The 27,481-nt window shown below is 37.0% G+C and overlaps 2 protein-coding genes and 1 long non-coding RNA gene across 5 annotated transcripts; all 3 read left to right on the top strand.

Annotated features, from left to right (window-relative positions):
- The first annotated feature begins 2,618 nt into the window (after positions 1-2,618).
- Positions 2,619-4,290, top strand: LOC147849691 (uncharacterized). Its single transcript, XR_015531719.1, has 2 exons — positions 2,619-2,863; positions 3,821-4,290. It is a non-coding gene; the product is annotated as an uncharacterized LOC147849691 (long non-coding RNA).
- On the top strand, positions 3,821-17,717 carry LOC147849690 (putative helicase CHR10). 3 transcript variants are annotated; one of them, XM_087337019.1, is made up of 16 exons: positions 3,821-3,896; positions 4,422-4,500; positions 4,673-4,833; positions 4,984-5,118; positions 6,427-6,601; positions 6,969-7,098; positions 7,189-7,303; positions 12,150-12,239; positions 12,421-12,528; positions 12,762-12,956; positions 14,179-14,304; positions 15,035-15,714; positions 16,396-16,541; positions 16,721-16,891; positions 17,076-17,190; positions 17,274-17,717. In XM_087337019.1, the coding sequence occupies exons 2-16, from the start codon at positions 4,422-4,424 to the stop codon at positions 17,308-17,310; spliced, it is 2,463 nt and encodes an 820-aa protein (XP_087193145.1). In that variant the 5' UTR covers positions 3,821-3,896; the 3' UTR covers positions 17,311-17,717. The 3 variants fall into 3 exon arrangements, with proteins under 3 accessions (XP_087193145.1, XP_087193146.1, XP_087193147.1); XM_087337020.1 differs by lacking the exon at positions 3,821-3,896 and having other exon boundaries at positions 4,381-4,504; XM_087337021.1 differs by lacking the exons at positions 3,821-3,896; positions 4,422-4,500; positions 4,673-4,833 and having other exon boundaries at positions 4,985-5,118; positions 6,485-6,601.
- Positions 17,718-19,662: 1,945 nt separating this feature from the next.
- Positions 19,663-22,851, top strand: LOC147849689 (ALG6, ALG8 glycosyltransferase family). The gene is made up of 5 exons (XM_087337163.1): positions 19,663-20,483; positions 20,984-21,190; positions 21,513-21,750; positions 22,218-22,608; positions 22,688-22,851. The coding sequence occupies exons 1-5, from the start codon at positions 19,668-19,670 to the stop codon at positions 22,689-22,691; spliced, it is 1,656 nt and encodes a 551-aa protein (XP_087193289.1). The 5' UTR covers positions 19,663-19,667; the 3' UTR covers positions 22,692-22,851.
- The last annotated feature ends 4,630 nt before the right edge of the window (positions 22,852-27,481 follow it).

The raw sequence follows: 27,481 nt of genomic DNA, 5'->3' as shown, positions 1-27,481 counted from the left end.
TTGCATCATCAACTGTCATGCTCCAAAATCTTGCCATTTTTTGTTGCAAGCTCCCCATCTTTCAGCATCGTTCTACCGATGCCTCACCATAAATAGCCCAAGCTACCCTGTACATTTCAGGGTCTTTCGTTGTTTTGTAATACTTGTATGCAAAAGCTCTAGTGAATGCAACAGACAACTCGTTGTTGACTGGGATCTCTTGATGTACTTTCTGGTGGAGCCTCATGCAATCATCATACAACTCTGATCGTACATGCTTGAGCTTTACCTTGCCTTTCACTCTGGGCACACTTTATAGACTGACAACTAGTCTACATCACTAATCAATTTATTTGTTAGAAGTTAGAACAACATTGTCAATACCCTTTAATGACAGACCATATATGTTGTTAAAGTCCTCTTTTGTCTCGCAAAACTTTGCAAAGTTCAACACTCTAGGATATGGAGGAACGAGCCACCTGAAATAAAAAATCAATACATGTTACCTCTGCTCTATTGGGACATGTGTATTTAGTACCATGATTGGTAGGGAAGAATCAAAAGTAAAAAGTCAGCCACATTCACCCAAATCCTAAATCAAATTTGGGGGAAGTTTGTAGACACATAGCCATTGAAATCAGAAATCAGAAACCCTAATTAATCAACCGCTTAAGGAAATTAGAAACCCTAATAAAAAATTGTAATAAAAAATCAACCGCTTAAGGAAATCAGAAACCCTAATAAGAAATCAACCATTTAAGGAAATTAGGAACCCTAATCTGAAATATGTATGAAATAAACCCTAATCAAATTTTTTGTCAATAAAAAACACACTTGCTACTACACCCCGATCTTCGAGACATCCTTGTTTGGGACTCCAACGACTTCACCCTAATCTTTTTTTATAAAAGACGAACATGAAACAAAGTTACAATCACATAAACAAAGTTACATACCTGGACGAGGATCGAACTGGTGGTGTGTTGTAACTTTCAAGGTGTAACTTCGATATCAGAGTTTTTGCGCTGTTGCGGGAGCTTCGTCTACATTCATGCTCAAAGTACTCCATCTGTTTGGATTTCAAACTCAAACTTAGGATTAACAGGAATTTGGTGACATTCAAGTCGAATTTAGATGAAGGCACTGTTCCCCAAGTTCCACTACGTTAGAAACGAAAGTTCAAATTTTTGAGTATTCTCAAAAATTAAATGACATGTATTTAAATGTCATATATTTAACTAATAAAGCATAAAATTTCATAAATGATCATTATGATTTTCCCACAAAAAACTAGTTAAACAAATAGCTAAATAGTTATGGCCACTCACATGCTTTTACCCATAGTGTTTCCACTCGCATGCTTTTACCCATAGTTGAATGTGATAAAGGTAGAGCGTTGCATTGAGTCGTGACACTTAGACTCTCGAACTTGTTTAGAGAAAAATGTGCATAATCAACTACTCTCATCACTTGTGCCTCAATGCATTGTTTTACATCATAGTGAGTATAAACTAAGTGGTGTTAAAGCAATGGTTGCATTGAGTAGATTGCCTCGAGTGGGGTCGAGGGTATGCCTTGGAGAAGGGGTGGCATTGTCACTACCATAAACGTATCACCAAATGAAGGGTGGCTTGCACGACAACATGTTGAGCAACCTACAAATTGTGGAGAAAAATCATTCACGACTTAACATAGGATAGACGATCAACTCATGTTGGGGCTCATTCCCACACTCCATTGTGAGGAGAGAGAAGAACCTTTTTATTGGTCAAAGGCTCTTGCGACATTTTTCATTTGATTTTTTTATATTTGTCGGACATGACAGACTATATAACAAGGTAGTGTTATACGAGAAGCAATGGAACAACACTCCTTAAGTATTTGCAAGTGAAATGCCAAAGGTTTTTTTGAATCTGAGAAGAAGAGAGTCACGACATAGTGAGATTATCCAAGGTATTGATTGCCTCTACTAAGGCCAGGGGCGAGGGTGCATGCAGAGAGCTTATGCACGGGGACAAGGAAAAGACCTAGGCGTATGTGTCAGGGAAATAATGAAAGACTCCTGAGAGAAGGGGGGGGGGTATTTGATGGGAAATAGAGAAAACTCAAGGGTATACATGTATTTGTGTGTGTATATATACAGATACATATGTATATGTACATGTATTTGTGTTTATATATACCTATGTATATATGTATATATTTAGATACATATGTATATGTATGTATACTTATGTGTACATATGTTGTACATGTATATGTATACGTATATGCATAGTACATAATATACTCGAATGCATTGGCAAACATTGCTTTTTTATACGAATGCAGACGAATGCGCATGCTATAAAAAACATTCGTATGGATTTATAATGAATACAAAAGTACGGTAAATACCATACTTCGAGGGTGTATTCGCGAATGCGAATGCACGTGTGGTACGTAAAGGTTCATACTATGCACGGTATATGTACATACATAGTAAGTAAATACAAAAGTATGGTATTTACCATCCTCGAATGATTGAAGCATTCGAGAATGCAAATGCACGTATGGTTCGTACAATGGTTGTATTATGTATATATATATATATGCATGTAGTGTATACGTTGAAGGCAGAGCTTGGCAGAGGCAGAGACTGAGGCAGAGAAAGAAAGAAAGAAAGAAAGAATGGAAGATGTAGAGAGAAGGAATGCCAAGGAAAGGCTGAAGCTCGCATCCTCTCTTGCTCAATCTGAGCCGTCCGAGGCCACCCTCACTGCAGAGGAGGTCCTACACCAGTGCAAATTTCTATGGGGAATAACTGCTCAGCTGAAGCCTCATCAGGCACAAGGTGTCTCATGGCTAATCAGGTGCTACCTCCGAGGTTTCAATGTCATCTTAGGTATGTGAATTCATTCCTCCTCTTTCCATGAATGGGTAAATTATCCCATTTTTTTGTTGTAAACCAATTGTCTCATGGGCCAATTTTGGCTTTAGAAGACGTTAATATATCTTTCTTTCTTTCTTTCTCTCTCTCTCTCTCTCTATATATATATATATATATATATATGTATATATATGTACATACATGTTTATGCATACAAATATATATATATATATATATATATATATATATATATATATATGTCGGTATCTATGTGCATGCTTACGGACGTGTAGGTATATGTACATTCTTGCATCTATGTATACATTTATGCATACCTACATACAGAAGACAGACTTACATAATATGTACATAGATTCGATCACATATATGCATACGGATGTATATATATCTTTTCATGTAAATTAAATCACATAAGGCCCATGATGCCACTTTCTATATCAGACATTGAGATGTAATGCGCTGCCCAATTTCATATGCGGTGTAAAAATGACACGATTCTGTATATTTTTTGATATCCGGTGAAGGGTGATTGTACTGCTGCCAAATTTCATATTTGTTATACGATACCATAATTCCATAGACTTTGACATCTGGTGAATGAACTGCTTTACTCAACATCATATATGCTATACGGCATCCATTCTATCATAACATGCTCCAGTGAGAGTATCCTTTCTATTGTTTTACTTTATATGTAACTCTTAATATCTTCATATTGATCATCCCATACAGCCTATTTCATATCTCTTAGGTTCTTACTCTATTTGTGATAGCTGATGTTCCAACAGATGCCAGATATAGATCATAATAGCATGTATATTATATGATACATTTATATAAAAGTTACTGCTATATCTGATCCATTTAATAAATCATATTAATATAAAGATATCTAAATTTTGTTCTTAATCATGCTGTATATAACATTTTGTGATGCCTTGGATTGTGCAGGTGATGAGGTCAGATTCTTTCTATTATCCTGTATGCGTCATTATATATGTAAAATTTCAGGTTTGCACACCTTAAGGTAGGAAAAACATTACCGTCGATAACAAAATGTTTTAATTGGAATATTTCATCATATAATGAATATTTTTCCATGTATTTCATGGTCTAACAATACAATTATGAAAGTTCAAACAGAATGAAAACTAAAACTGCTGAAATTCATGTTGAGACCCCCAGAAAACATTTTATTATGACCAGAATGAGGAATTTATGACATGATTCCTGATTATTTCTTGTCAAAAAAGAAGTTGTATACTTGTTGAAGCTGGAGGTGGGAAACATAAAGCTGAATGATTACGAGTATCTATGATTAAAAAAGATTTTCCTATTTTTGATAGGTTATGAGTGATGCAAATTGGAATAAATAGAGTATTTCCTTCAGAATTAAAAGGCATTTAGATTTGAGGGTTTAGGAGCTCATTTGTTAAATGAGTTTTTCCTTAAAAATCAAAAGGCTCTTAGATTGACAGTTTTGGAGCTCATTGGTATCATACTTTGTGTCTATACTACGTTAGTATGCAATACCATTTGCTGTTTTTTGCAGATGGGTCTTGGGAAGACACTTCAAGCAATTGCATTTATCTCTTACTTGAAGTTTCAGAGAAAGATTTCAGGACCTTTCTGTAGGTGGACATTTACTGCATAATACTTTTAATTGAGAGAATGGAGAGTTATGTTTTGAAGGGTTCTAATAAATATGTGACAGTTCTTAAAACAATCTATGCATGATGCATTCATGGTTATGGTCCATGGATGAGTGGCTTTTTAAAATTTCTCTAATGTGTCATTGCATAGTTGTCCTGTGCCCTTTAAGTGTGGTTGATGGGTGGTCAAGTGAGTTCGCCCATTATGCTCCAAATCTGAGAATTGTTCGGTATATCGGTAATAAAGATGAACGAATGGAACTTTCGAAGGAGATTTGTCAATTTGTTCATAGCCAGCCAACTTCATGTTGGGTATGTGGAAGCTTACTCTTATCATTAAGTATTAAGATTCCATAATCTAGGGAAAACTGTGAGGAAATTTTGATCCGATACGAAAATATTAGCACTCCTTATAATCTAAATAGATATTGGTTGATTAAAGAGGCGTTTATGTTTTTGCAGGAGAATCCAGCTCTTCCTTTTGATGTTTTGCTTTCCACATATGACCTGGCCATGGTTGATGAAGCTTTCCTTTCTCGATTTTGCTGGAAATACACTGTTATTGATGAAGCACAAAGGCTTAAAAACTCTTCCAGTGTAAGTTTTAAATATTTATTTTTCATTTGCAATACATTATATAATACACCTAGATATTCTTTGAAATTCACACCCCCCTTTCTACTCAAAATTCCTTTATTGTGAATGTATTCGCTAATACAACTTTTTGTTCTCCAAGTCCAAGATCTGTATGTATGTTTATTCTGTATATCACATTCATCACTTGCACCATCATTTCCAGCATGGAAGTTCAGCGAGCTCTTTTTGGCCATTCAGTTGCTTTTCTGCCATTGCATGGGTTGAATTCTGAGCTCTATGTACAATATTCATACCTCAATATTATATTCACTATGCTGAAGCAACTACGTACATCTGGTTTCCTTCATATTCTCTGCGTGCTTCACAGGATATTGGCGTGCATATCTACGGCATTTTTCTGCCAATTAGGGCACGATATTGAAATTACTTTTGTTACATTTCACCTCTACTCTGAGGTTTCCCATTAGATATTGTAAGGAACACGAACATACATGAGGTTCGTTAAGCAGAGATAGAACAGTTTTTGTTTGACTGTGTGGAAATTTCTTGGGATGCCATAGTAATCTCCCTGTGAGTACATCTATGGGTGCAGAATAGCTATTTGTCACTTGTGTGGGCTGAACATACACACACATGTATACAGATATATGTATATAAATAAGTTTGGCCATCATCATGCCTCATCTTCTTGGATGTTTCTAGTGAGAAATTCTTTGGTGGGTAAGTTTCAAGCCACATGAGTAACAACGCTATTTCTACATCCATAGATGGATTCATGCGGTGGCAGCACTAGTTAAGCACCATTCATAGAGGAGAAAATAGCTATAACTAGTTAAAAGGAAAACATGATGGAAAGTAGGATAGCAGAAGATTGCAAAAGTTCAAATATCTGAAATCTTTAGCGCAGATCAGAAAGAAGTTGTGCTGATAAACTCGCATCCTATTACCTTAAACACTTGTTTACTTGAAAATAATGATTTCCATCATCATCATCATCATCATCATCCAATTTCCAAGGATCTGCTACAAGAATGCATTTGTGCTGTATATTTCAGTGAATTTTATTATTATTATTTCTCAACTATTTTGCTTAAGTCACCTTATGCTTTCCTCATGGAAAGATCCTTTTTCTTCTTTGATGGGGGTATTAGTGGCCATTGTGGGCAATTAGTAGTTGAATTCTCTATTTGTATCTTATAGGGCATGAGCCTGAACCACTGCCAACCCATGTGCAAATATGTTATTCATGCTAATTCTGATTATATTGACTTTAACAGCTGTTGGACAATTTATTGTATTAATATATAGGTACTGTATAAAACTCTGGAGAACAACTATATGATTCCAAGGCGGTTACTAATGACAGGGACACCAATACAAAATAATCTCACAGAATTGTGGGCATTGCTGCATTTCTGCATGCCTCAGATTTTTAATAACCTGGAAGATTTCATATCAATATTCCCATTTTCAGCTTTTCATGGTGCGTTTGCCATGTGTTTGGTTTACATATTGTATAGTAGGCTGGATGCATATCTGTGGTGGTGAATAAGTTGCATACTTGTAGAGTTTTTATAATTATTTTCAAGAACTGAATGTATCTCCATAATACTCCTGAAGTTTCTACATTTATTTTAGATAACGATCTGCATCTCCACAATAATTATGAACTTTATGTACTTATTTTAGATAATTACATGCATCTTCATAATACTTATGAAGTTTCTATTGTTGTTTTAAATAACTATATGCATTTTCATTACACTTGGGATAAGTGGGTATCAAAGGAACTTCTTATGATAGAGGTCTAGCTATGAATGATCATGGCAAGGTTTTCTTTTATGTTGCAGACTCAAATGAAGAAGCTGAGGAACTGAAACTGCTAAAAAGCATCATAAATGTCTTTATGCTTCGTCGCACGAAAGATGCATTAGTGGCAAACAAAACTCTAGATTTGCCGTCCTTTTCTGAAATCACAATGTAAGAAGCTTTTACACCCCTGTGTCCTAAAAATAATAGTATGGATGTTTTCGGAAGTTTGTGTTTAATGGCCCTCCTTTCTGTATGAAGATTGGCAAGACTAGTTCCGTTGCAAAAGACCATCTATCTTTCAATACTCAAGAAAGAACTTCCCAAACTGGTGCAAAAGAGAGGAACGGCATCTCAGATATCATTGCAGAATATTGTAAGTGCTCTAACCTATTATGTCTAATGAGTGATGTCAAGGTGCTGTCATGAGTCCTCTCCAAATGAATGTCAGGATATTGTAGTGGTATGTTTTTCCATCACACTAACTCACTCAGAGAGTAACAAATTTATCAGGCAAGAACTTGCCCAGCTAGAGACTAGGCAGACATGAATCAAACCTTTTCAGAAGTTGGATAAAAACATGGCTTTCTCTATTGGAACATCTTCTACACATCACAGAAGATGGATGTATATGATGTCCTGGATATTGCATATCCAACTCTTTCACTGTCTCGTTAGGGAGGGATTTGAACCATTTTCCTGAGTCATGAACTTCTATGATAAGATCCGTTTGGGCTTATTTCTAGTAGAGATCCAGAGTCTCTCCTGAAAAGTAGCTGCGTTTATAGAAGTTTGCTGCAAGTGACCTCAGAGCAAGCTCAACCAGCACCTCAAAGAAGGATATTGCTTGACCATGGAGTTCATTTCGTGCACTGTGATGCCCCTAGGATAAGCGGATTATCACACAGCAGAGGTAGCTTGCATCAGAGGATACATTGTATCATTGTTCAAGATCGAGCATGGACATATGACATCATTCTATGAGAGCATTTGTGGGCTAATGCTTCTTCTAGATATGCATCAACACATACACACATTTATTTCATTTGTTCACTATATCCTCCTCATTACTTGTACCCACGGTTCTGATCACTGCCTAATTACATAGGAGCTATATAGTTTATGTACAATTATAAGATTCACATGGATATAACTTTTGGTTTCATAGGTCAATTTGGCTTTTTGAAGGTGTTAATATATCCTTTCATTTCATTGCTCTCTCTCTCTCTCATTTCATTTATTTTTGAATTTGCCAATTTCGTCATCAAGGAGTGAAACCCGGCAAAGCAAAGCAGTGTCACTGTAGTGTCTTTTATGAAATCAGAGGGAGATATCATTGCCACTTTATGTTATGGAATATGAGGACCAACGGTGCCTAGGACGTTTCTTGCTAGAACTCAAGAGACATGGAAAAGTTGTTGAAGGACAATAGCATAATTTCCTTAGCCGCATCAATCCTACTAATGCTACAAGTCAATTTAGGGATACTTTAATGGACTCCCAACCAGGACATAACAAAGGGGTTATAATAGATTGGGCAATAACAATTTGTCATGCACGTAAGCCCCGACCCCATGGACCACAACCTCAACACCCTTGCCATCAACAAATAAAGACCATTATCTTCCGTCATCGCAGGTGGTTCCCTCTCTTCGAAGACCTCTCCATTCTGGATCGACTTATGCTAGATATCTTTTGAAGACAAAAGCTATAATATATCTAACTTGAGAATGTCACATGTGTCGAAAACGAGATTCTTTCGCCTCTTTTTATCTTATTTACTTTTATATTGACCGAGTAATATTAATTTTATTTTGATTTGTTGTTTTCAAAGACAAGACAACACTTACAACTTACGACTTGGCCTCTTAAAAGACGTTGTCGTGATGTGGCGTGCTCGAGAGTGGGAAAAACCGGCGAAAGGGGGGTCAAAATGTGTATGTGCAATGTGTGTGCACACAAAAGCGATTAATTGTGCATATGCAAAATAAAAAGGAAAAGAAAGGGTGAAAAGGAGGTATTGAAGCTCGTGCAAAAAGTAAGAGAGAGGACAGATAAAAGGTAGAGGGGAGATAGGCTATGAATTTATAGAGATAGAATTATATATTATATAAGAAAGAGTTAGTGGGCTAGTGGATAGTCACATTGACTACTAGCTAGAGGTGCACGGTTCGAATTTGGACTTACAGTGTAGCGTGATTTAAGGAATTTTATTCCTTTTTCATTGAAGACAAATTTGGCGATCCCCCCTTCTTTTTTTCCTATAAAAGGAGGTCGAGGGGGGCTCATTCGGGAGGAGGAGACTATCGCCAATTTTCCTTCGAAGCTCTTCATCTCCTTATTCACCACTTCTTTTCATCTCATACCCCTTCATCCCCCCATCGCCACGTGCTCGTCTTCTTTGCGTCGGCACTCAAAGTGCTCGTGAGCCCAAGCTTCGTTGGTTCGACGTTGCTCCGCTCCGTTCGTCATTGTGAGCCCGTGTGCTCGCCGTTCGGGTAGTCGTGGTTCGTTGGGATTGGCATTTTGGTTGTGCTCGTGTGTTCATCTTCGCCGTGTTCGGATTTGCTTTTGTCTCTAAGGGCATTTAATATTTATGTTTTGATTGAGCTTGTGGTTAACTATAAGTTGCCATTGTAAACAAAACCCTATTTTATAAAGGGTCCTCTTGCGTTGGAATCGAACACGTATTTATCTCTTTGGTCGATATCATTCATGTTTCTTTCTCTCCTTCTTTCTTTATTCGTGTCTTTCTTGTACGTTCGGCCGTCTTGTGACGAGGGGACCGTTCGGGCTTGCCCATGCACCTCTCCTCCTCATAAAGGCGTACGAGCATTTTGTGCGTGTGTTTGTGTCTTTCTTGTACATTCGGCCGTCTTGTGACGAGGGGACCGTTTGGGCTTGTCCATGCACCTCTCCTCCTCATAAAGGCGTACGAGCATTCATGTGTGTGTTTGTGTCTTCCTTGTACATTCGGCCGTCTTGTGATGAGGGAGCGTTTCGGGTGTGCCCATGCACCTCTCCTCATAAAGGTGTACGAGAATTTGTGTGTGTTTGTGTCTTCCTTGTACGTTCGGCCATCTTGTGACGAGGGAGCGTTTCGAGCGTGCCCACACAAGTTTCAAACCGAACTGTTGATCCTAAATTGAACCAAACCCAAATTGAACCGTTTACAAAAACTTGAACTGAACTGTTTACAGTATTAAGCCATTAAGCCGCGGTTTTGCAGTTCAGTTCGGTTGAAACCATACTGTTGATTGCTACTCGTATGCACTAAAAGTCTACCTACTTGGCCCGATCAATCTGACCTTGCCCAACCTACTTAGACCAATGACTGCAACCGCTTGCTGACCCTAGCTAGCCTGCCAACCTTGCGCAGCCCAACATTGACAAACCTGTGTAGCCTGACCTATTGACCTTAGCCACTGACTGCTTGGCATGGCCTGACTAAATGAATGAGCCCCGGACCTACTCAGGCTGACATTAACCCTAGCCCTAGCGAGTCTGGTAATCACCGTAACCCTGATAAAAAGATAGGGGGTCATGATGTGGAAGTAACAAAGGAAGGTAGACAGGTCGAGGGAAGGGAAGGAGAAAAAGAAGGTAAAGAGAACGTTGAAGACAATATTTAAGAAACACAAGGAATAAGGAATAGGAGAAGGAAGCAAATATGAAAGAAAGGAAGAAGAAGATGAACTTTGTCAATAGAAAGAAAGAAAGAAATATCGTCTTTTAAGAGGTGAAAATGGCCTATAAGACCAAGCAAGAGATTACATCTTAAGTGTTGCCTCGTCTTTGAGAACAACAAACCAAGATAAATGCTGCTAAGTAAAAAAATAAATAAGATAAAAAGTGATGAAAGAATCTTGTTATTTTTACATGTAAGATTCTCAAGTTAGAAGGTTGTAATTTTTGTCTTCGAAGGATCTCTAGCATAGGTCGATCCAGAATGGAGAGGTCTCCAAAGTGAGGAAGCACTTGCGATATAAAAGAAAAGGGTTGGCTCATTTGTGGGGGGTTTTTGTCTTCGAAGGATCTCTAGCATAGGTCGATCCAGAATGGAGAGGTCTCCAAAGTGAGGAAGCACTTGCGATATAAAAGAAAAGGGTTGGCTCATTTGTGGGGGGTTTTTGTCTTCGAAGGATCTCTAGCATAGGTCGATCCAGAATGGAGAGGTCTCCAAAGTGAGGAAGCACTTGCGATATAAAAGAAAAGGGTTGGCTCATTTGTGGGGGGCTCATTTGTGGGGAGATTAAAGGGATTAAGGAAGTGACTAGAAGAGAAACCTCACTAATTGTAATTACAACTTGATTAATAAAAATTGGGTCGGTTTCATTCATATATTGATGAGTTGGTGAGATCTATCTAATCTAGCCTAAAGGTTGGAGGATTGAGATCTTGCTCTACGAAACGTTATTGTCATCGACCTTCTCACTCCTCAAAATCTTGTTGATCATAACTTGAAATAGAGGCACGCCACTTATTTGCACATTTGTGGCACGATCTTCACAACACATTTTTTGCCATATACACACATCCGAGAAATGTGTCACAAAGCTACAAGAATAATTCAACTATAATTTTATAATTGGTACAAGGATGGAGAAATTAAAGTTAGATAAAACAAACTTTCATTGACATTCCCTCTCTTTCATTACGTTACAATTACATCTTATATAGAGGTTAGTAAAGTGTAAAGTAAAGTCAATAGTGCTGTATTGCTTGCAGTCTTCCAATTAGCCTATGTTTTTCCATCCAAGGACTCCAGATTCTATTATATTAATGGCTTCACATAAATGTGTACATTTGGATTGTACTGAAAGGTACAACTTTTCTGAACTATTCCTATAGCCATATTTAGGCTTTCCTCTTATTGGACTCGTCCAAATTCAATCCTTGGCTGATGGATACCAGTTTGCAAATGATAAACACCTTGGCTGATGGATAACAGTTTGGAATGGAATTTTAAAGTTAAGATGGCTTTTGAGGTTGAGTGTGACCTAATGTCATGATCAAGATGGTTCTGGGGTTGAATGTATTAAGGGGATCTTTGTATTTGCACCTCCCCTAGGGTTCTTGAGGAGATAAGTTTATTTAACATGCTTTGGTGATTGCTTTGAAAGAAAATTGGAAGTAAATTGCAATTTTGTGATGGAAAAATGTGCTTTTGCAGATTTATTAGCACCACTGTTGGTAAATATTATCTGTCTATGCTTCAACAGGTAGTGCAATTAAGAAAGGCTTGCAGCCATCCTTATTTATTTGATGGTGTGGAGCCTGAACCTTTTGAAGAAGGAGAGCATTTGATACAGGTTAATTTTCTGTCTGCTGTTTTCAGTATGGACTTTTAAACATAATGTCCTTTTCAATCAAAAGAAGTATCTGTAAGCTAGCTCATATTTGATGCAAAGTGTCTCTCATTCTAGTGCAAGTTTGAAAGTGAAAAAGTAACTTCTTGCATTGCTAAACAGTTTTTTGTTTTTTAACATCCAGGCGAGTGGAAAGATGATTATCCTGGATTTGTTACTTCAGAAGTTGTATGATGAAAAGCATAGAGTTCTAATTTATGCCCAAATGACTCGTACCCTAGATATTCTCCAGGTTTGTATGCAATGGTCTATAGTATTGTAGAAACATTTTGTTGGCTGAATGTAATCTGAATGGTAAACGTTTCAAATCCACTAAATATTTCAAGTGCTACACTATTCTCACAAATGAGATTTGTTTGTGACAGCTTTTCAGTGTGATCATTCATTTGTGACAAATGTTTTTACAGTATGTCAGCACTCTGTTTATATTAATTTCGAACACGTTTTGTTCATATTGTATGGCAGGACTACCTGGAATATCGTGGTTATCTATATGAACGACTGGATGGATCTGTCCGAGCTGAAGAGAGATTTGCATCCGCTCGTAAATTTGATGCTAGTAATAAATTAGCGGAAAGCACAGGATCAGAAAAACCTTTCGTCTTTCTCTTGACAACAAGAGCTGGTGGTGTTGGGCTTAATCTTACTGCTGCAGATACTGTGAGATCCCTGTTCTTTAAAAGCATGCTAACATTGTTGTCAGTACTGGCAGAACTTGGCTGCTTATGTTATTATTGCATTATATCAAACGAGTTGTTCTTCAGTAGCAGTTTTAGGCCTTGTTGGTAACTAATTATTCACAAATCATTCTAGGCTGGAGGGTGATGATTGCTGGTCAAAAAACTATGTAAAGGCGTTCATCTTTGTATGAATGTGTGCCTCCCTTGCCTAGGTGGCTACCCTGGAACTCTAAACCCTAAACTCTACTTTTCTCCTAGTTTTCTTTGAGGTTTGAAATTTGAAAACACCATATTGCAGCAGATAAATAGGTAAAGTGGTTCATTTCTTTATCATAGTTGACTATGAAATCAGATAATCTGGCTGAAATGAAAGTTACCAGGTTCTCTACTATTAGTTTCATCTGGGGTTGAAGTGACATGATGTTTTGTGATTGAAAATGCTATCCTTGGTCACTGGATGTCTAACATATTTATGTTAGGAACATACTCTTTTATTCTCTAGTGCTGGCCCTGCTGTGAGATGATTCACTTGAATATGTTTACCATTATTCTCATCTGGGGTCCTATTGACATGATGGTTTATGATCAAACTGCTATCCTTGCTGACTGGATGTCTAGCAATTTGATTAGAAACATACCTGAGGTTCGAGGTTTGTTTGAGATGATTCTCTTGACTAATTTGTATTTTTATCATGATGCAGAAGATATATCAGTGATAATTTATGATTTCGTCATGATGCATAATTTGTAAGAGCATTGCAGGTAGTTCATGAGTGAAGGTGAGTTGTGATCCCTCATATCATCTTCTATGCCATTTTTAGAAATTATGCTAAGTACATACTAAAGCAGTTCCTGGTCATTCCTGGATGTATTATCATCCTTTCTAAAATGAGCTGGTAATAGAGCTGTGAACATATTCGACCTTTTAAATGATGCGTGAAAATGTTTTAAGTGACTTTCCTCCACAATTGCTATCTCTTGTATTGGAACACAAATTTGACCCAGAAACATTTGTGCGATTTTGACTAAATTTTCTTGCATTCATGCAAGTGAAAGCTATTCCAAAACAGGTTACTAGATTCATAAACAATCTGAATTTTCATATTTAGAAGCTGTATCACACTCATGTATTAAATTGTAATGTTCCTTTTGTATTTATTAGTTGTATGCACTACTGCATTGATATGGGTTTCCTTTAACAGGTTATATTCTATGAGCAAGATTGGAATCCTCAAGCTGACAAGCAGGCAGTGCAAAGAGCACATCGTATTGGTCAAGTTAATCCTGTTTTAGCAATAAATCTTGTTGCAGAGGACACTATTGATGAGGTACTCTTTAATATTTTATTGGGTTTTATATGCACATGCTCACTTGCATCCATGCATCTTTTGTTTCGATATATTATATTCTATCTTAGAAGGGTCATATACACATACTCAGTCTTTTCTTGCATCAAACAATGAAGTCAAGGTAATGAAAAAACGAAGATCTCAGCTAAATATTTTAATTGATAGAAAAATAAAAGAATAATTCCGCACAGTAAATGCATAAAATTACAAACACTTTTTGTATGATTGATCATCTATCAAACACAGCTGTGGAAGAACAAATGAATTTACAATATGCACAATCATAGATGGCTTAAAGGGAACTAAGAGACATCATCATGGAGAACTGCATTATTTAAAGTTCACAAGTGTGAAGATTCCATTGATGCAAATCAATTATCAGAAGCATGGTGGGGGTATAGAATGTCCATCCAAATAGCAAAGAAACCTGACCTGAAGGATCCTGTTTTGAGAGTGAAATTAGCTTAAGGTACGGGTATACTGTTTGGAAGAGGAAGCCTGCCGATGCATATAGAAGCCTATTTGAGCAAGGGAAGAAGATCAATGCAACTTTAACTCACTGAAACCCACTTATGGAACATACTAACTATATTTTTTTGTTGTAACTTGGTGAGTTCATTAAGTAGACTGCTTTCATTTTTCTTTTTCATTTATACTGCCAATCAAAAGAGATGGATTCAACACTATTCTATTTGGATGTTATTGATAGGTGATCTTAAGCAGAGCTAAAAAGAAGCTGAAGCTTACACATGATATTATTGGACACCCCAACATGGATTCTGACAGTGATGATATTGATCATGCTAAACCCTCCGATCTGAGGTCTATGATAATATTTGGTTTGGACAAACTTCATTCATCAACTTGTAATGAATCAGAAAAGACAGAAGCGATGCCTGAAATCTCAAGATTGGTGCAAGAAGCCATAGAACAGCGTTACAATCAAGGGCAGAGTGCACAGAATGAAAACTCTATTTCCAATGATGATCTTGAAGAGAATTTCTATACGTTTCAAGGACAAGATTTTTCTTCAAAACGGAGAAAGTATGACGATGAACAAGAACACAGTATGGTAGCTGATCATGCTGTCCTGGATTCTTGGATCAAAAAGTTAGGAGCTGTTTCTGATCATGTATCAACTCGTCAAAGGGAGACACATGCATCAGGTGAGTCGAGGTTAGATGACTACCATATGTCCAAGCAAAGAAAGGCTGAGGAAAGAAAGATAGCAAAATGGGAAAGTCTAGGTTACAAATCTTTGGCTGTTCAAGATCCAGGAGTTATTGCTGGAGATTCAACTACAGATGTCAACGAATCAAATGTGCATTTAGTTTTTGGGGACTGTACTAGGCCATCACATAACATGAAGAATCCTGCAATCATCTTTAGGTCAGTAATCCAGACTTTTCATTGAGTGGCATATTCATCATTTAATTTATCAATAGTTTTTTAGATCCATTTTTGTCACATCATTTTTCAAATGCAAGGATTTTATACTTGATTTGGAGCCTCAATAGACCTGTACAAAATAACCTCAAGGTGCTATGAATCTTGAACAATGGAAGTAAAAAGTCAAGTTTGATTTCTGCTTGGCAATTACCAAAAAATCATGTTTTAGTAACCCTTGGTTAGAGAATTGCAACCTTGAATCTTGGGCCTGTCCCCAATAAAATAATACTTATTTCTTACCTTGACCCGTAATCTTGCCTTGCAAATCCAAAATTGACTTGTGCTAATCATATTATCACAGCTTAAAAGCTAGGGATGCAAAAACCATTTCTGTGATTTGTGGGTCTGCATTTCACGTTTTAATATCTTTGAAGTTTGAACTGTAATCCTTAGTTTGCATCCAAGGAAGATTTAGTGGTGACCGAAGGAGGAACTGCAGTTGTATAACTTACACCTACAAGTTAGTCCTTGCCGTTTAAAAAGACCTGGACATATGTGCTATATTTTATCATGGATGCACTTAGCAGAGTAAACATTTCTATTAGTTCTTGAATCTCATTTTGCGTCTTTCAACTAACTATGACTTCCTTTCCATTCTTTTTTGTCGGATGGGAATCACAGTATTGTTGATAATTCAGGAACCTGGGGAAAGGGTGGTATGTTCTCGGCGTTGAACAGACTCTCTCCTCATATTGAGAAAATATATGAAGCAGCCCATGCAGCTGGTGACTTGCACATGGGCGATTTCCATCTTATCCCACTTGATGGTAACTGCATTTTTGCAACTGTATGTGATTTGAAATTATTTGGATGATGTCCATCTTATTGCCCTTGATGATTGGTGCTTTTCACATAATTTGTTTGTTTTCATAGATAAATGCATGATGAAAGTAGTAAAGTAGAGAAAATTAATAATGTGGATGGCGTTTATGATTGATTTGATCAGTGGATGAGGATGAGAAACCTCCAGGAACTGAAGGCCAGTGGAAACTTTATGTTGGGTTAGGGGTGGTTCAGAGTTATGATAGTCGAAGAAAAATCCCACGCAGTGACATTTCTATACCAGCTTTGGAAGTTTGCCTGCGGAAAGCTACCAAATCTGCAACAGCTATGTCTGGTATGGGGACACTTTTAATGAAGGTCTGGATTCAATATATGAATGTGAGAGTGTGTATACGGACATAGGCGGATGCACGTATATATGTTTGGCGTTATTTATGCATGTATGTATTGTATGGCATATGGGTGGTTTGTATGTATGTAATGATGCGTGATTTATATTTTCATATCTATATATGCAGCGTCCATTCACATGCCACGCATCAGTTCTCATCCACGACAAGACAGGAAGGAGTGGTATGCAATCGAGCGGTTGCTACGCAAGCATGCTGGTTTAAATAGTGTAGATATTTATGTGTGAGTAGCCATTTAGTTCTTGTCATAAAAAGCCTCTATATGCTTTCATGGATTTCTCCACATGCTTTACTTTGTTTTTGCAGCTATTATTACAAGCAGACTGATGAGGACAAGGATTAAATCTCTTTAGAAGACCTTTGCTTTAGCAGCTCTCTTTTGTGATGTGTGTTGGAAAATTTCTTTGTATTAACTGAAAAAGATGCAGTGAAACAGTGATCATGTCATATCCTCCATTCACTAATAATCCAGATGTCTTTGAACTGTGGCCAAAACTAAGTTTTTAAGGGAGATGCTTTCAACAAACTTTTGCAGTTCACAAATGAGGAAGAGGCTATCACACTCTTTGGCTTGTTTATTTTCCCACACTACCAACCAATATACCGGGTTATTTTGAGAAACAGAGGATATGTAGGAATTATATTTTTGAGAGGCCCTATTGATTATGGTATGAAAATACAATCGTATAAGAGGCTGACACATTGTATAGTGAAATTTATGTATTAATGCAAGCGTTATATGTGAAAAACTCGTCCCAATGGTTTTGCATGGTTATATGATTATGATTTTCTGAGCCAAACATTGTTTCATGTGATTAAATGTTGAAATTTGGTCTATGATAGAAACAAATGCTTGTCAAGAGTATTGCACCCTACAAATTACGATGGTTGCATGTTGATTTATTTTCCTATTTTCACTTCTTTGTATGTATATTTGGATTAATTTGAGAGATTCCCATTACAGCACTGGTTAAATCAACTAGGATATATCGCATTAAAAGATCTTAATATACAATCATACGTGACTTGAATTTTCTCAAATAATATGGTAATTGGAGTGTCCCGAGTGTAATGTAGCTGTGAAATCAAGTTTGCGAGGTTTGTAGTTGTAAGGCATATACCATTGCAGTCTCCAACTGTAATGTAGGTGGGAAATCAAGTTTGTGAGGTTTGTAGTTGCAAGGCATATACCAAATAAAGTAGTGGTTCGTCACAATGGTTTTTGGAAGGAGACACACAATGTGGAAGGATCCTCGTTTGCAATGCTTACATAAACTCAAAGGTGAAGTTTCTTACTGCTAATCAATGTCAGAACACATTCATTTGTAAGATTATGTGAAAACATTGTTCTTATCATGATCTTCTAGAGAATGGGAACAATGTAGGAGGAAGGAGTTCATTTGTGCATTAGTTTATGACAAAGGAAAATCATGTTGAAACCATGCATACAACCATATTAAAGAAACAAGGATAGATTACAAGTGTCGGCCCTAGTACTTTCACGCGATGTCAAGTTTTCGGTCACTAGACATTATACAACTCGCAATATGTACAATTGTGCATGCATGCTTATCGGATTGAAATGTTCCCATGTAAGTAAGAAGTTTGGTGCATTACACATGTCAAATCAGAACTATTGTGAATCCGACGTAATGCGATTGGAAATGGATGTTATATCAGGAGAGAAGAGGCGAAAGCTCCATGGCATCCAAACAAGACATAATAAGAGAAGAAATACATAAATGATTGCTCTGGTATTCGGATTAACATAACTATATACAATTATTTGATTTGGTATTCGGATTAACATAACTATTACAATTATTTGCTCCTGTATTCGGATTAACATAACTATATACAATTATAGCTCTGGTATTTGGATTAACATAGCTATATACAATTATTTGCTCTGGTATTCGGATTAACATAACTATATATAATAAGAGAAGAAATACAAAAATGATTCCTTTGGTATTCGGATTTAACATAACTATATACAATTATTTGCTCTGGTATTCGGATTAACATAGCTATATATAATTATTTGCTCTAGTATTCGGATTAACATAGCTATATACAATTATTTGCTCTGGTATTCGGATTAACATAGCTATATACAATTATTTGCTCTGGTATTCGGATTAACATAACTATATACAATTATAACTCTGGTATTCGGATTAACATAACTATATATTTAGTTATGTTAATCCGAATACTTGATGTAGTGATCAAGAGAGGCATGAGTGAGAAAAGTATGTCCTGTTGGGTGATTGGACAGAGTGAAAGGTTTGAAGGTCATCTTTGTAGATAGATCAAAAGATCAAAAGAATAGTAGGGGCATTTCTGTAATTAGGGGAAAACATGGGGGAGCCTCACAAATATGTACTATGCTTCAATCTATAGTATGAACCATACGTACCATACACGAATGTTTCAATCATTCTCGTAAGAAAAACACCCTCAAAGAATGATAAATACCGTACTTTTGGATTAACTACTATTTATTAAATAAGCCTAAAAATGGAAAAAAAAACATTAAAAAATTGGTAAAAAAAGACAAGAATGTTTGAATAACATTCGCATTCGTTTCCCTAACGTAGGAAAAACGAATGTTATGCTAGACGAACACGAATTTTACGTACTATATGCTTCAATCCTTCCTGCTTTTCTCTGCATAATTCTGCTGCTGCCATGGCCATGGAGCCCAAGAAGGAGAAGCACAAGATTGGAATGAAGAAAGAAGAGAACAGGACTGATCAGAAGAAGAAGGGGAAGAGCAGCATGACATATAACAAGGAGCAGAAGCGGGTTCAGGATGGGTTCCCAGAGCTATGGTGGGTAGCTAGCCTCTCTACCTGCATCAAACTTCTTCTCCTTCCATCATACCACAGCACTGACTTAGAAGTCCACCGGAATTGGATGGCCATAACTTCTTCTCTCCCCATTGATCGATGGTATTTCGATGAAACGAGCCAATGGACCCTCGATTATCCTCCTTTCTTCGCCTGGTATGAGCTTTTTCTCTCTCTTTTTGCTCGGGTTATCGATCCCGTCATGGTAGATCTGCGCAAAGGCATGGAGTTCTCCAAAGCAACTCAAGTGATCTATTTTCAACGATTTTCTGTTATATTCTCCGACCTTTTGCTTTACTCCGCACTATGGCAATGTGTCAAGCAGTGGCCGTCGAATCTGCGAAGGTTGGTTGTATGTGTAGCGGTGTTGCTTTCTCCTGGACTTTTTATGGTGGATCATGTGCATTTTCAGTATAATGGCTTTCTTCTCGGAATGTTGATTCTTTCGATCACTTATATTCGAGATGGGGAGGATCTGAAAGGGGGAATCCTTTTCGCGATTTTATTGTGTTTTAAGCATCTTTTTGCTGTTGCCGCACCCGTTTTTTTCGTATATCTTCTTCGGCATTATTGCAAGGATCTCTTCCGATTCTTGAAGCTTGGCGGATCAGTGATTTGTGTTGTTTTAGCTGCTTTCGGACCATTCATCTACTATAGACAGGTAAAATTCCTTCCTCATGTTGGGGGAAATTTACCAAATTTGCTCATTAATTTTCACAAATTCCCAACTGTGCCCGTAATATTTTGAAAAGTCCTGAAGATATGCTTCATATTTCCTAATATTCCCCAGAAAATGCATTTAGTTTTCATTTGAACGAGTTCAATATTTCCTGTGAACCAAAATATTACATTCTTCTTGGGTTTTTTGGAATTATGAAATAGAGCTAACTTTTCAGGGGATTTCTCTGTCGTTGCCTGTCAAGGACATTGCCATATAATAGATGCATCATTCATTTAGTCAGCATCATTGTGCTCTAAAGGTAAATTAGAGTGCTCTTTGAGAATTTCGGAGATAAAAAGGGTGGTTTGGGAATTTGTTGAAGAGTTAACCGGTAGATGTTGGTAAAGTTTTCTTTCCTTTTTCAATTCCTTATGTTTATGAATTCAGAGCGGGTGGATAGAAGCTTGATGTTGTCAATGTGTGAACGTTCAACAGAACAGATGGATCAAGTTTTGAGGCGACTTTTTCCATTTGGTCGTGGGTTATGCCATGCATATTGGGCTCCAAATGTTTGGGCTTTATATAATATTGTAGATAAAGTGCTTAGTCACTTGCTCAGAAAGCTTGGCTTTCATTTGGAGCTACAAGAGGCATCAATGACTGGCGGGTTAGTCGGCGATTCAAAACTCCATGTCGTTCTACCTCAGGTTAATAAGAATTCTTTTTCATATGAATATCGTTATTATTGTGAAATACTTCATCCATAAACTGTTTTGACACTTAAAAATGAAATAGATTGACATTTAAACATGAAATTCTTTTGATGTATAAACATGAAAATTGTTTAAAGCTTGTAGTTGTGCTAACAAACTTTTTGCTTATTTTCTTAGTTCACTCCTTTTGGCAACTCTATGGCACTCGTGGTTCTCACAATATCATCTTGCTATTTTGGATTGCTATTGTTGTTTATGAATAACAATCATGAATTTGTTTCATCCTTGTGCTAACATTTTTGCTTTATTTACTTAGATCACTCCATTGACCACAATGCTACTCGTAATTCTCACAATATCACCATGTTTACTAAAGCTTTGGAAGAGACCAAGGAAGGAAGATGTGATTTTCTCAGTGGCATATGCGTACTATTGTGGATTTATGTTCGGTTGGCATGTTCATGAAAAAGCTTGCCTTCACTTTCTGATTCCTCTCAGCTTGGTGGCTGTCAAATCTTTAAACAGTGCACAAGAATTCTTTTTCCTCTCTATAGGTAAAGTTTTTCTTTGTAGAAACTTACTCGAGTTAATTGTGCATGTAATCTTAATGGGTTGTGTGTTGTTTTGAAATCATAGAATATCTGTAAGTAGCAGTAGTAATGGTCGAAGTAAATGAAATTATGAATTCTAGCAAAATAAAGTTTAATAGATTTCATAAGATATATATAATAACCGTAACTCAAACTGCTGTACTATTTTGATATCCTCGTATGCTTGTTAGTGCAGCGCTTGTCCTAAGAAAAATTCTAGTAGGTATGTGATTTTTACTAAGAGCAAGGAAATGAATGTTACAGAAAAAAATACTATCCTTTCATACCATAATATATGATAACCAGATTTTTATGTTACTGGTAAAACTTTTTGACCTGATGAAGTTTCAATACTTTGAGATAGCTAGTTTGAAATCCAAGTTGCCATGGTGTTATTATCTAAGATTTGATGATTTTTTTGTTTCTTCCAGTGTCATATTATTCACTTTTCCCCCTTCTGTTTGAGCCAAGGGAATATCCCATCAAGGTTGTTCTTCTTATTCTTTACAGTTTGGTGATGTGGGTATTGTTTTCCATCTATTTTCGATCCCATAATTCTGAAGATACCCCTTCTTATGGAGATTCTAAATATGAGCATGATGATCGATTGAATGAGCAAGGGATATCAGTAAAGCTACTTGGCCATGGTGAATTAGCTTATATGACAGGACTAATTCTAGTGGAGATATATGGTCAATTCTTTCACAATGTAGCATTCAACGGAGCACTGCCATTTCTCCCCCTCATGCTCACATCAGTCTATTGCGCATTAGGCATGCTATATATATGGATCAAACAATTCTTGTATGTGTGTAATCTCAGGTAAAATGATAGCTCTGTGGATTTTGTTACTTCTTTATTTAGAATGTAGAACAGAGACAATATTGATATGATATGACAGGTGATGAAAACAATGTTTTTGCCGAATATAGAAATGTGTAAAAGGACATCATCATGGTGAGATCATAATGAGAGGAAGTTATTTTCTCAAGCATGTTATCATATCACGTAATTGATATAGAACTTGAAATCGAGATGTTGCATTGCAATGAAAGCCATTCTAAACTAATGTTCCAATTACATCTAAAATAGATAGCGATTGGATGAAATTTGTTCTACAGTTCTTTTTTTCAGGTATCTGTCAATATGGTAATGTGTTTGTACGGGACTTATCGTACACATGCATTCATTCTGTTAGGGCTGTGTAGACCTTCCCATGATTTTCTTATTCATCTCTTTGCTTCTACTAAAGTCAGATTCCTGATGATACAAGTGTGAGTAGTAGTTCTTGATGTTTCAAAACATAACAGGTATCTAAGTGAGTAGTGGCTCTTGATGTTTCAAAAACTTTACTAATGAATGCCGCACTTGAGAGTGCACACTATGATTGTGAGAGAAATATTGGGTATTGTTGGAGATGTGTTATCGTCCATGATGAGGCCAAATTTGACCTATGGAATAAAGAATTATGGGAGAGAGAGAGTGTGTGTCGTGATAAAGCTATACCTGTGCCATCATATTAGGTTGTCTTTGATTATCGTGGGGGATGTGATTTAATTTTACCACCAAACATGGGTTCTTGTTTGATTGACTCCTTGGGGTAACTCCATAGTATGAAAGGGAAGTTGATTTGGCAAATCTTGCAGCTATGGTGTATGGGGACATTGTCCCAAGATGAGGTAGAATCATGCCATCTAAATTTCTAATATAACACTTGAGAGGGTTTACCTTGCCATATCACTACTAATGGAGATAGCAAGGGTTGTGTTATCATCTTGTTTTAATAACAAACATATATCTATGAAAAAAGAAAAGAGAGAGTAAGCGAGAGATTTTATTATCGTTTTGAGTGATTGTATATGATCTACAAGACTAAAATTATAAATGATTTCATGTAATGCATCAAAAGTGAGTAGGAACTTTCAATGTTCAAGAACTTTACCAATGAATGTTGCAAATTGCAATAGAGAATGCACGTTGTGATTGTGAGAGAAATTTTGGTCAATGATGTGTTGAAAGCAAAGTCAAAAGGTAGAGCATTGTATTAAAGTTTATGGGATAATGTGCATAGTCAATTAGTCTCATCACATATGTCCCAACGCCATATCTCACATCAAAGAGAATATGAACCAACTCATATGGAAACAATGGTTCAGATGGCACACTATGGGATGGGCTCTAACATTTACTAATGCACACAATTTCCTCATTCGACGAAAAAGATGGTTTTGTAGTTAGATGCAACATATGTAGTATAATGTGTGAAGTGTTAGCCTCCACGTTTTTTCAACGTCATGATATATTGACATTGATAAAAGGTTTGCTTCATAGAGGAATCTATTGATGCGTCATTAACCAAGTGTATTGCCAACTAAGTAGGACAATACAATACTTACCAAAATTGCTGAACGTAAGCCTTGTGGAAACTTCTCAATGAGCATTAGAATAAAATGCATCACATAATAACCACAATCTTGAATATCCTGATGTCGGTTATCCAATACGGACTTTGGTGTTAAGGTTTGCCCCATACTATGGTTACTAGTAAGTGCATCAAATGGCTTATCGCGATAACTAAGTGGTTAAGATAGTATAGTTTGTATGAAATCATATTGTTTTAATAAAAACAAAGATTTATGAAGAAGAAACAAGAAAAAGAGATGGAATGAACTATTTGATGTTTATCTAAATTTGATGAACAAATTTTTTATTACATTGAGGCTACTTATAGCCAATTCTTAAGGAACAACTTCTCATCAAGAATTGTCACAATTAGTCTAACGTAACTAACAAGGTAAAAGAAACTCAAATGTAATAGTCCCATCCATAGATTGACATATTCGCATTCGTGGGGTTTTCCATTCGAATGCAAACGAATACGTATACGAATGCATGGTCAAGTGTTTGTTTAACCCAATAAAAAGAAAAGAGTACACGAACTCCCTCATTTTAGTTTCCTAGGATATAAAAGAGTGACTTGACACTAATGAATTTTTATAGTAAATCTAAAAGTATTCGTTTTATTTTTAATAAATAAATAAAATAAAATAAAGGATCATTAATTACTCACTTTTTCTTCTCCCAAAATTTATGGATATTTTTATCTTCACATTAAAAATGAGACTGCACACTAATTATATTTCTATAATAAATATAAAAATATTTGTTTTTTTTTAAATTAATTAATTAATTAAAATAAAGGTTCATAAACTCTCTCCGTTTTTAGTTGACACTATAAAGAAAGAATGAAAAAAAGGCATATTAACGTCAAAATTGGCCCATGTGACAATTGGTTTATAACAAAAATGGGTATTTACCCATTCATTGAAAGTAAACATAAAAATAAATAAAAATAAAATAGAGCTTAAGTTGAACAATTCTAGTAAAAAAAAACATGTTCTATAAGGAAATGGCTTTATACTAGGCCTAGTTTCATTTTCATCCAAGTCTTGTGAAAAGAAGCGAGAGGTGAAAGGGTTTCGATGTGGATGTGGCTCGTGGTCCCAATGTAAACGGTACCCCAACCATAGCTTCTAAGCGACGCAATACCCATTCCTTTATCTTCTTAATTGTTTCTACTCCACGTTGAGTTGCTTTGAAGCCCAACATCCGAGGGCGTTTGGTTGTTCTTTGCATTTTTGCTTCATCAAGAGAGAGGCTGAGTGGTGTAGGTGTGTCCACATTTATCGTCTCCCCTTGTTCCTGAAAAATTACATTAGTTACATGTTGGTGAATATTAAAAGGGTTATGGTTAACACTTTGTAATGTATTCTCCCTATGTTGTTTTAGCTCTAAGATATACCTACCTAGTCTCTTTATATCCGAGGTATCTACTAGTTTGGAGAGGGTGGGAGAGGGTCCTCGTATGTCTTGGTATTTCGCCCTTATCTTGGCATAAGTTGGTGTAAAGAATCGGGTATAATTCTTGTGTAGCAAAAAAGATGTGTGTTATGTGTATGTGTGAGAGGAATTAGAGAGAAGAGAGAACACAAGATAGATAGAACAAGGAATAATTAAGAAGAAGGTGTATATTCACAAGTAGATTCATAGGAAATACAAAATGTAGCATTACAAGGAGTCACAACCGACTTAATATGAAGTATGAGGAGGGTGCTTTATATATAGTCACCCTCTCTCTTCATTAACTAACTACTACAACCACTCTCTCTTGGGGAATGTGAAGACTCATAGTCATGGGGAATATGTAACTCATTAGTTATGTGTTATAGAATATGATTCTATGACACATAGTTAATGTGTAGAGAGTATTGGTGTGACTCTTGACCTTTGAGTAATCATAGATTCTCAAAAGGTGTGTTCACACGTTGCACTATGTTGAGCTTGATTCTCAACACACCCCCTCAAGCTCAACTCGGGTCGGTTCCTTTCAATTGATGTTCACTTCGGCTGGTATCTGGTTCAGACGATCTTCGGTGTCCGCTTCGGCTCGTACCCGGTTCAGACGATATCTGGTTCTCGCTTGTACCCCCCCTCAAGCTTGGAAAGTCAGGGATCGTCAATCCAAGGTCTGACATGAATTGTCGAAGCTTGTCGGCTCCTAGGGCCTTGGTGAAGATGTCAGTTGTCTGAAGATTCGTGTTGATGTGTAGAAGATCAACATCTCTGACCTAAACACGCTCTCGAATGAAGTGGTAGTGCACTTCGATATGCTTTGTGCGTGCATGGAACACCGGGTTCCGAGCCAAATATATATTGCTCATGTTGTCGCAGTAAATGGGAGTTGGATCCTTGATGAGAACGCCCAGATCCTTCAAAATCCTCTTGAGCCATACGGCTTCACATGCAGCTACGATTGCACCCTTGTATTTAGCTTCCGTACTCGAAAGTGTGATGGTAGGCTGCTTCTTACTACTCCAAGATATTGCCCCGCTACTGAGTGAGAAGACAAATCTGGAGGTCGATCATCGATCAGCCCTATAGCCGACCCAATCGGCATCCGTGTACCCTTTGAATCAAATTGGTGTGGCCGATGCGTAGAGGATGTCGTAATCCATTGTGCCACTCACGTATCGTAATACCCGCTTAGCGCAATCGAAATGGATATCTCACAGAGTTTGCATGAATTGGCCAAGGAGGCCGACCGGATAGTTGAGGTCAGCTCGAGTGACGTGAGATAGATGAGGCTCCCGATCAGTTGTCGATATTGAGTCAGCTCGCACTCGTCTGTGCCGGAGTTAGCATCTAGTTTTAGGTTTCAATCAAGAGGGGTTGCCACAGATTTGCACTCTGTCATCCTGAACTTGTATAATAAGTTGAGAATGTAGTGTCGTTGAGAGATCATAAGCCAGTCGGAATCTGAATTACTTCGATGCCTCGGAAGTAATGAAGTTCCTTCATGTCCGTCATCTCGAATTTGTTGGAGAGGAGGGATTCTGCCTTGTTGATGTCGACTAAACTTTCTCCTCCAATGACCAGATCATCCATGTATAGGATGATGACAATCGAGCTTCTAGAGTCATTTCGTACGTAGAGGGAGTTGTCGGATTTTGACATTTGAAAGCAGATTTGATGAAAAAGATATTGCATAATCTTCGAATGCCAAGCACGCGGTGTTTGCTTGAGGATGTAGAGTGCCTTCTTGAGTGGGCACACGACTTTCGGATGAGTACGTGATTCGAAGCCGGGTGGTTTTACCATGTATACCTCCTCTTCTAATTCACCTTGAAGAAAGGTG

This window comes from Azolla caroliniana, unplaced genomic scaffold, assembly GCF_043228905.1.
Source record: "Azolla caroliniana isolate FFs.n. ecotype wild unplaced genomic scaffold, voAzoCaro1.0.p SCAF_22, whole genome shotgun sequence".
Classification (NCBI taxonomy): domain Eukaryota; kingdom Viridiplantae; phylum Streptophyta; class Polypodiopsida; order Salviniales; family Salviniaceae; genus Azolla; species Azolla caroliniana.
The sequence above is the reverse complement of the archived record's forward strand: the minus strand, read 5'-3'. Positions and strand labels throughout refer to the sequence as shown.